The sequence below is a fragment of the Hyaena hyaena genome, unplaced genomic scaffold (genome assembly GCF_003009895.1).
Source record: "Hyaena hyaena isolate Hyena2069 unplaced genomic scaffold, ASM300989v1 scaffold_562, whole genome shotgun sequence".
Taxonomy (NCBI): Eukaryota; Metazoa; Chordata; class Mammalia; order Carnivora; family Hyaenidae; genus Hyaena; species Hyaena hyaena.
The window spans coordinates 1,006,015-1,023,303 of record NW_024081198.1 but is presented as its reverse complement, the minus strand read 5'-3'; the positions used below and the strand labels follow the sequence as shown (position 1 = coordinate 1,023,303).

At 35.2% G+C, this 17,289-nt stretch overlaps 1 protein-coding gene across 3 annotated transcripts in view; it reads left to right on the top strand.

Moving 5' to 3' along the window:
• Positions 1-17,289, top strand: part of MICU3 (mitochondrial calcium uptake family member 3) — a 97,132-nt gene that overhangs the window by 63,358 nt on the left and 16,485 nt on the right. For 2 of the 3 annotated variants that reach the window (XM_039256283.1, XM_039256281.1), the window contains exons 8-10: positions 203-241; positions 11,200-11,295; positions 17,017-17,117. In XM_039256283.1, the coding sequence (XP_039112214.1) occupies positions 203-241; positions 11,200-11,295; positions 17,017-17,117 (236 nt within the window). The remainder of the gene's footprint in view (positions 1-202; positions 242-11,199; positions 11,296-17,016; positions 17,118-17,289) is intronic. The other variant, XM_039256282.1, reaches the window with a different exon arrangement.

The window sequence follows — 17,289 nt, the reverse complement described above, 5'->3', positions numbered from 1 at the left end:
AATGGTTGAAATTTAAAAAACTTTGCTACTCATCTTTAACATTTATCCCACTTGTATTGTGTGTGTGCTCTATATAGAATGTAGCATAATGATTTGCCCTTCCTAATTGATTATTTTGTCGTCTTTTTCTTTTTTTCTTTTGCTATTCTTGGGTTCATTCTGAAATGTGACACTTCATTTGGCCCTTTGTGCTCTATGTCAGCGTCTTCAACTTTATGGATACCATTCTCCTACTAATAGTGTATGTACAATACTTTAAATGTTCTTTATGTAAATAGCCCTCACCTGTTGTACTTGATAATGTTATTTCTTTATATACAGCTATATCTACAATTGAAAATGTTTAGGAGTTTATTGAATATAATAAGGTGCGGCCAAGCCAACTTCTTTATTTCCTTCCTAGATTTATAAAAAGACTTAAATTTACAAAGCAGTTACATGTCTTTAACTTTAGATTAAAATAAGGGAAAGATGAGTGGACAAGTACCAAAAGCCCTGGTAGAATACTCAAAATGTTATATTTTTCAGCAGTATTTGAAGAGTTAAATACAAATTATGGAGCAGATTCTCAGGCTATGCTCCTGCAGAACACAGGTATTTTAAGAACTAGATCTCTCCATCTGATACAGTCTTTCCTCAGTTCTGATACAGAGGACTATTAATAGATAGACTTTTCTTGGTCAGCAGTGTTTCTGTAAAATTTTTCTAAAATCTTGAATGCCTGCCTACTGCCTGTGGTCTATACAGAAGTCTGGTATGATACTTGACATGTTTAATATATCATGCTATTTTTCAAAGAGGATTATCATTTTCAGACTCTTCTTTTCTTGAAAAAGTCGAGAGTTCCTGCGAACAATCTTCCAGATATGCTTATGCTCAGCTTTCTTCTTCTTTCCTTCTTCCTGGAAAGGCAGAGCTGGTTGGCTGGCCCAGCTACTAACAACGGAGCAGATAGACCATGGCCCCTTTTGAATGTAAACATGCTCAGTTCACTTAGTTTTCCCAAGGATCCTTAAGTCATTTAGAAGGATCCTTTAAATTATACAAACTTCCCCTGAGAGAAGCCCTTGAATTCAGGATTACCGACTCAGTCTCCTGCTAAAGTGTTAAGAGTTAACAGTGTACGGAGCAGGCGTGCGGTCTCCTGTGTTGGAGAGTTAACCAGAATTCCAAACTATAAAAGTTACCTCGGTTCTAGATTTGAATGTACACTGGAGAATGATTCAGCATAAAATAAACCCAAGCTGTGCTGCTTCAGTCGCAAGGAATTGACCTAGAATGGATTAAAGAACAAGCCAAGTCCATGGGACCCTTCTGACTACTTGTTTCGATATGTTACAAGTGCTTTAAATTTTTACTACACAATTCACTACTTTTTTCATTAAATACAGTCTGCCATTTTCTTGAAAATTTTTATGTTCCTATGTTAATCATTTTAAAACTTTGTAAGAATGTATAAAATGAAAATCTCAAATTATCTTTTTAACGTTTATTTATTTTGAAGAAGCGCATGAGAGTGCGTGGAGGGGGCAGAGAGGGAGAGAGAGAGAATCAGTCCCAAGCAGGGTGCACACTGTCAGTACAGAGCCCGATGTGGGGCTAGAACTCATGAACCATGGGACCCAAGAGCTGGACACTTAAACCACTGAGCCACTCAGGTGCCCCAATTTTTTTTAAGTTTATTTACTTAAAGAGAACGAGTGAGAGAGCAGAGGAGGTGCAGAGAGAGAGGTAAAAAGAGAGGAAAATCTCACAGATTATAGTGCCATATGCACTGTGAAACTTAGTAAATGTTAATAATGCTTGCAACTTTATTACTTATTTTTCTACTCTCATGTGTCATTGCATGAGCCATTTTTCCAACTGTGGCATTTTATATTTTTCCTTCAAACTCACATGATTTTCATATAGATGATTATGCGGTTTTTGAGAATACAGTTGTTAAAAGGAAGCAGATACTAACATAGCTCTAGTTTAAACTACACATACAAATTGCAGTCACTCAGACATTAGTCAAGTAATACTGAGTAATAGACTTAAGTTGCCTATTTCATTTTTATTATGCTTACTTATTTAATAGGACAGTAAATATGATTTTCCATTTTATTGTAATATTTTTAAAATGTTTATAATTTATTTTAACTGAAGATATTTTTTCCATCTAAAAATATAAAATACACATTTTAAAGTGGTATAACTTGATGTCATTTTTATCCGGTCTTATTAAATGAATTACATGACTTTTCAACTCCCTTAGAGTTTAGTTGGTTATATAAACTGACTTCTTTTCCCTCTAATAGAACAATTTTTACTCAGAAAGGTATGATTATTTTCAAAACAATGCAAGCAGACAAGGAAAATGTGTTTACAATTAGAAAAAAAGTTCAGTTGAAAATTTTATGAACTATCATTGGTGCATGTAGTGCACAAATGTATTAGTACAATGTTATGAATTTGCTGGTAGTTTTGTGCTAGTTGCCAACCTGGCACATCAGCTGGAGTGCTAATGTGTACAAAGATAGTACAGTTCATGGGGCCGAGCACCACATAAGATCCTACCTCAGGAGGAAGTTCCTTCAGGAAAGGTGCGGGACCCTCCTGACTTGACTAAGAGAGATTCCATGGCCTATGTAACAGCCGCCTAGAAAATTCTATCACCCTTACAGTAGATTCTGCCTGTGTACTGTCACATTATTTCTTGATTCAGTGGAAGGTTGAGCATACTCCTTTGTATGCAAGAAGATGCTTACCTTATAGCTTTTTCTGTGGAAACCACTGTGATTCTTTCCATGTTTCTCATATATTCAGCTCTTGATTATCTTTATTCAAAAGAATAAATAGTGCAAAGTCAAGTATATTTTACTTTGAAATACCCTACATGATTTTTAAAAAGTTTTTTAAAGATTGTTTTAATACGTGCTTTAAACCTCTGTCATTATTAATGTTTTGGTCAGCTTGATCTGTCAATTAGTATTTTAAATTACACATTACGATGATAGATTTAATTTTTACTTGTAATTCCATTATTTTTAAACTTTACATATGTTGAAGCATTGTTACTGCTTCAAATGTAGGGCTTAAATTCACAAGCTGTGAGATCATGACCTGCGCCAAAGTCAAGACGCTTAACTGACTGAGCCACCCAAGTGCCCCATATTTTGTTTTATTTTCAGTTTTTTCCTCTAGTAATGATGAAACTTTCCCTTAGTTTTAAAATATATTTTTTAGTTCAGGGATGCCTCAGTCAGTTAAGCATCCAGCTCTTGATTTCGGCTCAGGTCATGATGTCATGGTTCGTGGGTTCAAGCCCCGCAGGGGGCTCTGTGCTGACAGCACAGAATCTGCATTTGATTCTGTCTCCCTCTCTCTCTGCTCCTCCCCCACTTGCTCACTATCTCTCCCTCAAAATAAATAAATATAAAAAATAGTTTAAAAAAATAAAATATTTTTTAGTTCAGAAATTTACTGCAAATAAAATTAAATATAAAGTAAATAATAATAAAAGTGTAGCCCTCATACAGATCAGTAAACAAAACCTATCCAAGCCCCCAAACACCCCTTCATAGGTCTTTCCAGTCACAGTCCCTCCCCTTCCTCCATAAGATAACCACAGTCGTGACATTTATCGTTCATGTCGTTTATGTAAATCACTGCTCTGCTTTGTGGGTTTACCACCTACTTACTGCATCCTCAGCAATACAGTTACGTGAGACATCTCTGTGCCTCATACAAATGGCATCATATTATAGGAGTTCTTCTGCTTTTGCTCTTTGACGTGACATCATGATTGTCTGTGTCATCTGCACTGCTGCATCCGGGCCTGGTTCACTCACGGTTGTCGCTGTAAGCAGCACGTCTCATACATTTTTGTTCTCAGGACCCCTTTACATTGTTGAACATTATAGAGGACCCGAAAGAGGTTTGTTTATGTTGGTTATATCCGTACTTACCACATTAGAAATTAAAACTGAGAAATTTAAAAGTATTTTTTAATCCATTTAAAAATAAGAAACTCACAAGTTAATGTAAACATTTTTTTTAAATACTTAAAAACTGTAGTGAAGAGAGTGGTATTTCGCATTCTTTGCAAACCTCTGTAGTGTCTGGTTTAATAGAAGACAGCTAGTTTCTCAGAGATGCTTCTGCGTTCACTCTGCTGCAGTTATATTATTTTGGCAACAAATGCTATCAACTCTTTCCCTTGAAGTGACAGGTGCACTTGGTTCAAATAAAATGTCTGCCAGATACCAAAGTTTGAATAACTATAGTTTCTCTACACACTGTTCTTCCGAGCAAAAATGACGGTTCCTTAAAAAGTGACTAGTTCACCTTGCAGCACAAACCCTTGCACAAATGCCGCTGTGCTTGAGAACATAGAAGTGTTCTCTGCATGCTCCTAGTTTCATCCCACTGAATATTAAAGAGATGTGTCCTCACAGATTATTTTAAAAAGTTGTATTTTATGACTGTGAATATGCAAGCACAGCAAACACACAGCTAATACATTCTTCCGAGATCAGGCGCATTTAGGGTGCTATGGCCATAGAGAGTAACACTCAGCTAATACATTCTTAAGTGAATTTTAGTGTGAGTATATGGAACTGAAGAATATAATGATTTTGGCCTTTAATGCCTCTGCTGTCCTTGTACTAAGACACCAGCAGGTCTACCCACCATTGCTTTGGCGCTATCAGTCAACAGAGCACCAGAGACAAACCATGTCTCTATGATGCTTGTAAGATGATATATCTACTTTGTGTTTTGCCCAGCTTTTTCAGTTCTTCTCAATGAGAAGGTTACTGCTCTTTACTAGTCGGTCATTAATGGGAGCCTGGTATATCTTTTTCAGTCTCTCTCCTTACATTTTGATATGTCTTTTTTTAAGTTTATTTGTTTATTTTTGAGAGAGAGAGAGCATCCCAAGCAGGCTCTGCACTGAGCATGGAGCCCAATGCAGGGCTCAAACTCAGAAACCGTAAGATCATGATATGAGCCAAAACCAAGAGTCGGATGCTTAGCTGAGCCACCCGGTCGCCCCTATTACGTCTTTTTAAAAAGTATATATTTTGTGTATTTTATTGGTTCTTTTTCATGTGAGTTGATAATTTGTGTTTTTGAAAATTTCAGTTTACATTACTGCAATTATTAATTTATTTGGATTTATTTTAGCCCTTCTATACACTTTTCTCCTTTCTTACCTTTTTTTATTTTTTTATTTTTATTTTTTTTTAATATTTTTATTTCTAGGAGAGAGAGAGAGAGAGACAGCGTGAGCAGGGGAGGGTCAGAGAGAGAGGGAGTCACAGACTCAAACAGGCTCCAGGCTCCGAGCTGGCAGTCAGCACAGAGCCCGACGCGGGGCTCGAACCCACAAACCGTGAGATCATGACCTAAACGAAAGTCGGACGCTTAACCGACTAAGCCACCCAGGCGCCCCTTTCTTACCTTTTTTTAAATTAAGATTTATATTTCCTCTTTTTACCTTTGAATTAGTTTAGAAGACGTTCACTGTATTTCTGTTTTTTGTATAGTTATTGAAATTTTTATAAGTATACTTAAGATAATGAAGTCTTAGATATGCTATATCTTCACCTATTTCTTAAAAAATAGTCTTAAAGGGACGCCACTGGTTAAGTGGCTGACTGGCTCAGCTCATGATCTCGCAGTTCGTGAGTTCGAGCCCCACATCGGGCTCTGTGCTGACAGCTCAGAGCCTGGAGCTTGCTTCCAATTCTGTGTCTCCTTCTCTCTCTGCACCTTCCCTGCTCACACTCTGTCTCTCAAAAATAAATAAATGTTAAAAAAAATTTTGTTAATTAAAAAAATTAAAAATTTTTAAGTCTTAAAGTGCTTTTATATCTCCCATTCCCCTCCTGGCCTAGATACTTGAAATTGTACAATGTTTTTTGTTTTTTTTTTTTTGGTCATTTTTTTAAATCCTTCAAATTTGGCTTCTTAAACATATACTATCAGTTTAGAATTACTTACATATTTGCCAGTTTTGAATCCCCTTTTTAATTTCATCCCTTCCTAAATCTCACAGTCTTAATCTCAGAAAGTATATCTTCAAGTGAGGGTCTCTCTAGAAATGTTTTTATTTTGCCCTTATTTTTTTCAGTTTTATTGAGATAACAGTTGACATATAACACTGTCTCAGTTGAATGTGTATAACATAATTTTGATATATGTATATATTGCAAAGTGATTACCATAATAAGTTTAGTTGACCTTTGTCACCTCAGATAGTTATAAATTGTTTTCCTTGTGCTGAGAACTACTCTCTTAGCAACTTCCATTAGACAGTACAATATTATTAACTATAGTCACCATGTTGTACCTTACATCCCCAAGACTTATTTATCTTTATAGTTAGAAGTTTATACCTTTTAACCATCTTCACCCACTGCTCCCTTATCTACTGTAGCAACTACCAATCTGTTCTGTTTCTATGAATTCATTTATCTTTATTTTTTATTATTTTAAAATTGAGATATGATATGATTAACATAGAACATTCTATTAGTTTCAGTGTATAATATAATGATTCATTACATACACACACACACATGCACACACACACACATATATCTGTGCACTTATTTGGAAGAATAATCTTACTAGATATAGGTTGACATTTATTCTCAGCAAATTATGGTGTCATTCCAGTTTTCTGGCTTCTATTACTGAAATTGAAAGGTCAGCTCCAAGTCTAATTATTATTTTGTGGTTAATCTTGTTTTTCTTTCTAGCTACTTTTAAGATTCTGTTTGCCTTTGGTATTCTACACTTTTACTACAGTGTATCTTTTTCTCTTTATTTATCATGAAATTTATTGGTCTTATCAAAATAGAGATTGTATTTTTTCATTAATTCTTGAATACTTACTGCCAGTATCTCTCTGGATATGGTTTCTTTCCCATTTTCTCCACTACTGGTTTCTGGAACTTTCATAGAATTAATGCTGTCTTCTTTGTGTCTTAACTTCTCTTGAATAATGTGCCATATTTTTATCTTTTCATATTGCATTCTGTATAATTTATTCACATCATATTCCAGTTCACTAATTTCCTCCCCAGCTATATATAATATGATACTAAGTTTCAGTAGTCCCTTCTTTAATGTCTAGAGATATCATTTGGTTCTTTTTTTCAGATCACCCAGTTCATTTTTGGTAGTCTGTTCTTACTGAAAACTCCTTTCAAATACAGCTTCATATTCTTTAAACTTATTAAACTTACTTTGTATTCCATATCTAGTAATTTCACTATCTGAAGTTTGCAGGTTTGGTTCTGTTGTTTGTTGTTCCTGCTGGGTCTCACTTATGGTGGTTTATGTTCTTTTGTGTTTAGTAATTTTGCATTTTGAGCATCTGTTTGTTGGAATGTGTCTGTAGAGATTCTTCAAGGACTGGATTAGGGATGTGTTTTTTCCAGGAAGGGGTGGGTGTGGGTTTGGGGTGCTGTGATATACTGGAGAGAACTGCAGTCCTGTGTAACTTTATTTTTTTAAGTTTATTTATTTTTGAGAGAGGGAGAGAGTGAGAAAGCACAGGAGGGCCCAGAGAGAGGGAGAGAGATTCCCAAGCAGGTTCCACACTGGCAGCAAATAGCCTGATGTGGGGCTCAAACTCATGAACAGTAAGATCCTGACCTGAAATCAAGAGTCGGACGCTTAACCAGCTGAGCCAGCCAGGTGCCCCGGTCTTATGTAACTTTAGATTACAATTCTTGGATTATGGTTTTTTAGGCCATAGTTGTCATAGTGGCCCAGATTATTTTTTATTTGTTTGTTTTTATTTTTTGTGTATGTTTTTGAGCATCACTAACAGTAAAGACCGTTTACTGTCTGATTCCATAGGCTGCTGCTTTGGTTTTATTTTTCCAGTTTGCCTAATCTCTAAGTATAACCTTTGTCAGATCCTAACAGTGTATAGAGTATTTGCCTATCTGCATGTGGACAACTTTACAGAGCCATTATTCTGCTTACCACAATGATATAGTCCCTTTGTGAAATCAGTCTTTTTTCCTAAATTCCTTTTCTCTTCCTTCCTTCTGTCTTTCCTTTCTCCCTTCTTTTATTTATTTCCTCCCTTCCTTCCTCCCATCCTTCCGTCCTTCCTTCTTTCCATCCTCCTCTTTTTCCTTCTGTCTTAGTTAATTCATGTTATTATAACAAAATACCATAAACTGAGTGGCTTATAAAGAACAAACATTTCTCACAATTCTGGAAGCTGGGAAGTCTAAGACCATGGAGCTGACAGATGGAGTGTGGTAGCTGATGAGGGCCAGTGTCATGATTCATAAATAGCACTTTCTCACTGGGTCCTCAAGTGGTGGAAGGAGGCTAATGAACTCTCTCAGGCCTCTTTTATAAGGGCACTAATCCCATTCATGAAGACTCTGCCCTCGAGACCTAATCACCTCCCAGAGGCCCCACTTCCTCCTCAAACCATCACCTTGGGAGTTAGTATTTCAACATAGGAAGCTTTCAGACCTTTGCTCCTTCCTCCCTTTTATCCTTTACATCATTAATGTCATGGAATACCTTCAATAGGATCCTACCCTGGGCTCATCCAAAAAGGCATAGGGAATTCTTGACCAAGATTTCAAAGTTTAAGGAAGTTCTACTAATAACAGACTCTAAACTTAGGCAAAAAACATATCAGACTTAACAAGTACGGTACATGTGGGACATCACTTTGCCTGTGCCATCCATTTTTGAAGTTCTTCTGAACTATGTCTTCTTTTACCTCTTTTAATAATTTCTACACCTAACTTAACATTTTAGTAAGGAGGCCTAAAGCTCACTTCTCAGACACTGAGAAGACTTCAAGAAGTCTTTGCAAGTTTTCCTACATTTACATATCAAAGCATCATGATATCGGTATCAGAACAATCACAATGCTTGGTTACACTTGGGCATATCCCCCTCACTCTTTTCTTAGTCTGCATGTGTACATTCTGACTTTGTATTTGCTTTGCCTTTCTTGCTATTAAAATCTAGGCTGATTTTCATTGCTACTTTAAGCTTGTTTTAAATGTTGTGTTATATTTTTCTGACATTAAAGTTTTCTACTAGTTTTGCATGTTCTGAAAACCTACTCTCAATTTCATCCCCAATGTCATTAACAAATTAAATACTGGCTCCTTAACAGACACACATATAGGAATCCGTGACGGTGCCAAGAAAATCACTTATATGTTAGCTTTTACCCTCAATACAAGGAATGACATATTAATACCAGGAATGACAATAGTTGCTGTAAGAATATTGTCCCTTTTCCCAGAAACTCTAAAATCTAAAAAACTATGGATAAAACAACATATATTGGCAGTTATAGCAATTCAGTTATATATTCTATCATAACTTAATCTTTGGAGCTAAATGTTGAGTGTGAAAACTTTCTACAGGAGGGACTGTTAGGCTGTTGTTATAAATAAGATATTTTTATCGAAAAGTATAGTATATTATCCTCATAGATAAATAAAATTCTTAAAATATTTTAAAATATAAGAAAGCAAAAAGAGGAACATAAAGCATATCTCAGTCTCATCATTCAGGGATAATCAGTGTGTTTGAATACATTTACTTCTTTTCTGTGCTCAGAAAATATTTTTTTTTCTGTAGAGAACCATATTAATATAGTCTGTCAAACTAATTGTATCCCTTCATATGTTATGAACATCCTTCTGATGTCATCAGTGTCAGTGTGTGTGCGTGTGTGTGTGCTTGCTTGCGTGCGTGCGTGTGTGTGGTGATGGTGACCACTGTTGGAAGAAGGAGAGAGGCATGGCTTTACAAAGTGAATCCTTCCTGTTACCCTCTGAATAACAGGGTAGTAAGCCTTATTTTCTAGTTGGATAGGTTTAACAACCCCTTTCTGTACCATAACCTCAGTTACAATAAAAAATGTATATACCTTGAAAATAGTGGGATAATCTTTGCAGAGTATTTAATCCAGCTAACATTTATTGAGGTTCTATCATACTTATATAAAGAAATGAACTTTGTTCTAAATTCAGCTAATTTTACTTACTTGGCTTATAACTGCTTAGTTACATCTTACTTTTGTTACTAGAGGGGGTGATGAGCAGATCCTCTGACATATTACTGTATTTACACTGATGGTAATAAGTATGTCTATGCTTATATAAGTGATTTCTGCTAAGTCATACTTCATTATTAACATCTTACTAAGATTTTATTAAAATATGGGCAGTAGGCAGTGTTTTTTCTAATTAGTAATAACGAAATAAAGCTTAGTGTTTTGAAATAATTCCCAACTGCATTATAATTGTATTAATGGCACCAGACTTTTAAAAATTAACACACAAAAAAAATAAAAATCATCAACCACTCACTCCTAAGTAAACTGAGCACCATTTTCTTCTCACAGTAACCAGAATACCAAGCCTGAGAACCTGTGAAGTCTTCCCTGAAAAACTATGACAGAAACTGCATTTAATTATGTTTGTTTACAGATACCCAAGTTAAGCCTGTAGTTCTGCTTTTTCATAGGAAGATTAGACTGCACTTCTTCCTCTCCGTATCGCCTTCTTCAGACTTGCTAATACTGAGATGGAAGCTAGTGCTGTGTCCTCGCAGTAGATCAGAAGTACCTCTTCTCTCCATGGTAGACGCACCTACCAGATCCCAGAGAAGCCTTCAGTGGTTTAACCTAAACTGGCGTATTTATTTTTTATGAGTTTTAGATTAGTTTAAGTTTTGTTTCTCTAAATATGAATGTGGTCATTTTGATTCTTTGATGCACTGACACAATGTACACTTGCCAAGAATAATTGATTTTTATGTTAAGTATCATTTTCATAGATTGCTAAAAATTACCAAAATATTCTCCAAATGAATTCACATAAGGTGTGAAGAAAATTTTTACTTCACACTTTCTTAGAAGTTATGCATGTTTCAGCAGACAGCATGGGGGAGGGGTGAGGAATGTGATTCTTTTTGACAAAGCCACATTGTACGTGGACATAGTGGTTATATACCATTACACCTTTGAAAAAATACCCTGGGTTTACCAGCAGTGTAATATAATACTGTTGTGCACAGCAGAAAACAAAACAGGTAAGCTAATGTGTTTTCTTTTCAAGGTTGGCTTGAAGAGACTTAAAGTGTATAAATTATCGTTCTTTGTGACTGTTCTTTAGATTTCAGATGTACTTCTTAAAACTTCTACAGGTACTTAAGACAGATGCTGAGGAACTTGTCTCCAGAAGCTATTGGGATACACTGAGACGTAATACAAGCCAAGCACTCTTTTCAGACCTTGCAGAGGTATAATTAAACCTCCACCAGGACGTTGTACTGTTTGCTGTTTTGTTAATCTGGTCCTCCTTTCGTTTTAGAGTTACAGTGATGAAATCAGCAATAATTTTATATTTTCCCTCTTCTCTAGTAAAGTAATAATTGCTCTGTATGACTGGAGTATTTGAGTAAGTCCGCTTGCTGGCAGTGGCTGCAAAGACACCTGTAAGAGTCTACATTAAATCAACTGGCTTGTTGTACAAAATGGTACTTTGCAACTTAATTAAAAAGAAATACTGCTATTTTTAACTTCAAGATCGCTTTCAGGAAATTTGAAAGTACCATTTTATTGTTTCACTGAATCTTTTAACCTTATAATTTGCAATGTTACATGAAGTGCTGAAACTTTTAACTTGGTAAAAGATAGTTAATGCTTTAGAGCCTGGTAGATTTCAATATTAAATTTCCAAATATTAGTGTGCAGCTTACAAGAGTGATAGGGGAGGTTTGGCAGGAGAAGTCAGTCAAGGATGGGAGGAATATTTTAACTTGACATTGTTTAGGATTGCCAGTGTGTGGAAAATCAAAAACAGACTGACGATTATTCATTATTTTTGAATTCCCTAGAGACATGCACCTTATTGCTGCACTCAGGTGGAGCGTTCCCACCACCCACTCATGCTGCTGTTAGTAGGGATTTCTCATTTGTTTTGGTTTGTGTTTTTAGTGACTTGTCATTTTAAAAGAATAGCTGTGTCTTTTACATTAAACATAATTTTATATTTCCAATTAAGAATTTTTAAGAACTTTATTAGAAATAGCTATCAGTCCTACCACAAAGAACTTTTTAGTATATACTGAGATATATTTTTCATTCCTTCTTTCTTTAAAGTTAGCTTCTTATTTCTTTTTCTAAACTTTGACTTTTTTTTACATTTTTTTAAATGTTTGTTTATTAAACAGAGAGAGACAGAGTGTGAGTGTGGGAGGGGCAGAGAGAGAGGGAGACACAGAATCTGAAACAGGCTCCAAGCTCTGAGCTGTCAGCACAGAGCCCGATGCGGGGCTCAAACTCACAAACTTTGAGATCATGACCTGAGCTGAAGTCAGACGCTTAACCAACTAAGCTACCCAAGTGCCCTTAAACTTTGTCTTTGAAAAATTACACCTAGAAATATCTGGAGAAGTGAGCTGGAATCCAGGTGTGACTTCTGTTATCCATATGCAGTGTTATCCCACTGGCTCCCCGAGACTACGGCAAACACTTGGCAATGTTACTTTTGTCAGTTGTACCCAATTTTAAAATCCTAAAACATAAGTAAAACATTTTGCCCTTTCTCTGATTTACCTCTGATATGTGAATATGATGTAATTATGACCAGTAGTTAACCCTTTAAATTATTTTTTAATTTAAACCATTTTTAAGGCATAAAGTGGTAATTAATGTTCCATTTATACAGGTATTTTAGAAGTACTTAATTCTGTAATCATTTATGCAGACCCATAGTAGTAAATGCCTAAAAACAAGAGCAAATGGAGACATGGGCCTTAGTGTCCTACAGCCCAACTGGGACCTGGCTTCAAACTAACAGTCATGTCTCTGCTCTCTTTCTATCCGAGACTGTCCACCTCTCAGTCTCCAGCCTGTGTTTAATCTAAGAAATTCCTACAATTAGACACAAATCTGCTAATGCGATGTTAAATCTGGGGAGGTTTAATATCAGAAGACCAGTCAGCTCTTACATATAGTCAAAGATTATATGTATGCATAAGACCTTTTGAAGACGTTTATCACTCTGTCACAGGTGTGCTGGAGCTAGATTTTATGGTTTCCTACAGCTAATTCTGCACATCTCTCCCCAAGATCTCAGCATTCCGTGACATCCTGTTGGTCTTCGAAAGTGGCCTTGATAGAAGAATTAACACTATCAAAATTGGCCAACACTACAAATCAGGATTTTTTTTTCCCCTAAAGAGCTAGTGCACTAGCACACCATTGGCTATAGTCAATCTACACTTCAGACATAAGCTACTAGATTATTTAATGAATTGATTCAAACATCATGAAAGTAAATCTGATAGAAGAAAAGAAAACAAATCTTACATTGTCTTTTAAAGTAAAGTAATTATTTGGGGATTATCTCTATTACTACCCTCCCACATTAGAGAGGATAGTTGGGAATTAACTGTAGATAAGTTACAACTCATTGTAATTCCTTATCAGTTACTACTGATGCCAGTGTAACATTGAATTGTTTATACCATCAGTATTTCAGGATTCACACTGGCTCAAAAGAAAGCTTAGAAATCTCTCTGATACCCTCCCTTGGATAGAGTTTGATAAGATAAGATTATTATACCATTGTAATCAATAAAACTATGTTGAAAGATATTTTAAAAATTTATAATAGTTTGACATATTTTTAATTCCATACAAATTATTAATTTGTTTTATTTTTGATGAAATCATTTAAAGTAATTTTTAATCCCAGCAAAGGTAAGGGTCTTTCATAAATGGCCATGGGGTTCTTTTGTGGCTTTTTCTTGCTTTGTTATGAAAACACCTGAATTCAGTTTATTTTAACAATGAGCACAAGAATCAAAGGGATAAAGTCTCTATTTTATCCCAACTCCCCTGTGATTTAACTTACATAACACTGCTAGGATACTAAGGGCACTGGTATAGTTTTCAATGACTCCCAACAGTGCTCTGTTTCATTGAATTGGGGGGAGAAAAGTTTTCACCATTTCCATTTTCTAATTTTTTTTCTCTAATGTCAAACTGTTACTTATGCCTCTGTGGGTCTGGATTATCTGGATAAGTGCAACCTAACTCTAATAAGATTTTGATGCTGAAAGACTGTAAACGAAGATCTGCTCTGCTCAGTGGGCATGAGAAAAGCTGGAAGAATGAAGTCATTATTTAAAACCTGTATAAAACAAAGCCATCTCATTTCACTGCGTTAGGTCTTGAGGTAAAGGACATCACAGCACGAAAAGAAAACGTTTCATAAGTATGTTACTGGAGTTCACTAACTTTGAGTGTTCTCACTTGAAACCTTTTTTTTTCAGATCTATATAACATGTATGTGTAGTTTCAGTTAACAAAAGAAGGAAGAGTGTACCGTGTAGAACTTTTTTTGCATTAAGCTCCAACATTATTATCTTTTCTGTCTTGTCTAGTCCTTTTTCAACTTCTTGAAATATATTGATTTGGCAAAAATAAACAATAGTCAACATTTATTGAGCATTTACAATATTCCAGTTGTAGTGCTAAATGATTTACATGTGTTACCTGAGCCTCACAACAGCATGTCAAGGTAGGTACTGTTATTATTCCTGAGGGTAATAATGTCCTCAGAGAGATTAACTTCCCCAAGGCCACACAACTAACAAGGAAAAATTCAGGATCCAACGCCAGAAATCTGACACTTGAGCTTACCATCTTATGTGCTCACCACACCACTGTGTATTGGTGAAGTAAGCAACTTTTCCTAAAACACCATGGCCCCTCTTTCTATCCACTTTATCCCTTCCCCACATTCTCTTCCTCTAGCTGCTAGATGGATACCTCGATTCTTCATGCTGACTTTTGATTGGATAGAGCTTCTGCTCTTATGCTGTGTTTAGGCATGCCTTCTCAAGTATGTCCTCCCCCTGCTTACTTAAGCTGTTCTGTGAATAATGATGGATTAGACTTAACTATACACAGCACAAAAGAATGTTTATAATTAACATGAGATATCTCTTTTTCCCTAAAGGTTTTAATACTTTACTCCAAAGCAGCTTTTGACTGTCAGTAATAACATTTGTAGACTTCATTTACATTCATACCCTAATTTTATCCTCAATCATTATCATATATAGGTTTGTACCTATAATACAGATAAGGAAGCTAAAGGTAAAAATATCCATAAACTCAGGTCTTCTGATTTTAAATCCTGTCTTTACAGCAGTCTTCCTCCTCAACTTAAAGCTACTAGTGAAAGTGATAGTGCCTTTTGAGCACTACTAAAAATTATACTAGTCTGGTATCACATAGCGCATTCTGAAAGGCTGGCACCACTAATATTTCTCAAAATCCATTATAAGCTTGTTCAGTAAGGTATATTTAAAAGATAGTATGTGACCCCTGGCTTCCAGGCTGTGTTGTTTTCTCCCTGGCAATCAGATCTTCAAAGAAGTTGGATATATTATAGGAAACTTCTAAGTTATTCCAACTCCTGAAAATCCTGGGAGTTGTCAGCAAACTGAGAAGTAGTAGAGATCTTTCAAACTACTTATAAGGAGTTTATACGCTAGAGATTACTCAGGAAAATCCAAGCTAAATTCATATAAATAAGATCTATAGTCTTACTTAAAAGAATTTCAACAATTTTAGATAATTTAAAGTAGAAGATACCTTACCTGTTGGAGTTTTTAAGAGAGACCTGAGTAATCACAGTAGCAAAAAGACCACTTTAGAAAAAAACAGGGATTAAAAGAAAAACCAGTCACAAGATGTAGTTTCTATAATGTCAAACTAGTCATTAGAAGTTAATAATAGTTGGTCTAGGGAGAAGGGAAATAAAGATCCAACAAATGTTATGAAGGATAAAATAGCTGTCTTCATGAAAGATTGGGAAGAGAGCTATAAAGAATCAAAGGATTACCAGAAGTTAGTGTGTGGAAGATGAGTGAAACGAGACTTCTTCTCGGGGAACATAGATCACAACTTAATCCTTTGTAGAGAAGTGTATGCTACTTCTTATGTTTTCTATAAAATACTATCAGAATTCTGGCCAAGAAGTAATATTTCAGATATATACCTTTAGATGTATATTTATTTTCTTATATACAGAAAGTAGTAGTTCTTATTTAACCTCTTATTTTTCTTTCATTTTCCAGCATAATATATGGAAAAGTTAACAATCGTTTGAATTTTGTGATTTTTGTACCTGAGTTTATAAGATAGGAATGAGTCATTGATCAAGTGAGGAAGGAAGGAAAGAAGGAGGAAAAAGGAATGGCAGAGGAGAGAGGAAAAAGAAAGGGAAATCAGTACAGCTACATTAAAGGAAAGGACTCTCTTCATAGGCCATTAAACTTTATAAGAACTAGAATTATGTGACTTTAAGAACACGCTTGTTGGAACGTGAAGGGAAAAATCCTCTGGAATTAATTTCTTACCCATTCAAAAAATAATGTAAGACTTTTAAACAAAATTATAGATGGTGTAATTTCCAAAGTAATAGTTTCAAAATATAGTATCTTCTATTGAAAATATCATAAAATGTGGAATAAAATAGGAAAATGTCGTGCTTCAAGGAACCTATTTTGTGAAGCTTCCCACAATTGTCAGCTCCATTTGTTTCGTGCATCTGAAGAATTTACGTCTTTTACATCTTTAAAAAAAGTTGACTTTTTAGGTTGATTAGGAAAGCACTTAGGTGATGACATAAGGATTTCAGCTTTTTTAGATAATTTAAAATATAGATAACCCTGTATGCATAATTTGAGTTTGAAAACTTAAAATCCTATCTTTAAATTTTTTTGAGGATAAAGATCAATTTCAGTCATATTTCTGTTTTTAAATATTGAACTTCATTTTACCTATAATGCCATTTATTAATGCAGCCTTATGCTTTTCATTCTAATGTTAGTATATGTATGTTCTTGGTATTTATATGTTGATAAAGTTCTTTGAAGGATATTGGGTATTGCTATTCTGTTTGCTTATTGCAGCTAACCTTTAAACTGTGATTTTTTAAGCGTGCTGATGACATTACAAGTTTAGTAACAGATACTACACTTCTTGTGCACTTTTTTGGAAAGAAAGGAAAAGCTGAACTCAACTTTGAAGATTTTTATAGGTGAGATTAACTTTATGCTTGTATTGAAAAATGTTAACATGCTAAAGTTAGAAAGGTCTCTAGGAACCGTCTGGTGCAGAAATCCTCACCTCTTTGCTGCTTTCATCTTAACTGAAGATATTCTCTAGAACAAACATGCACTTCCATCAGTACCAGTATACTAGTGGTTATC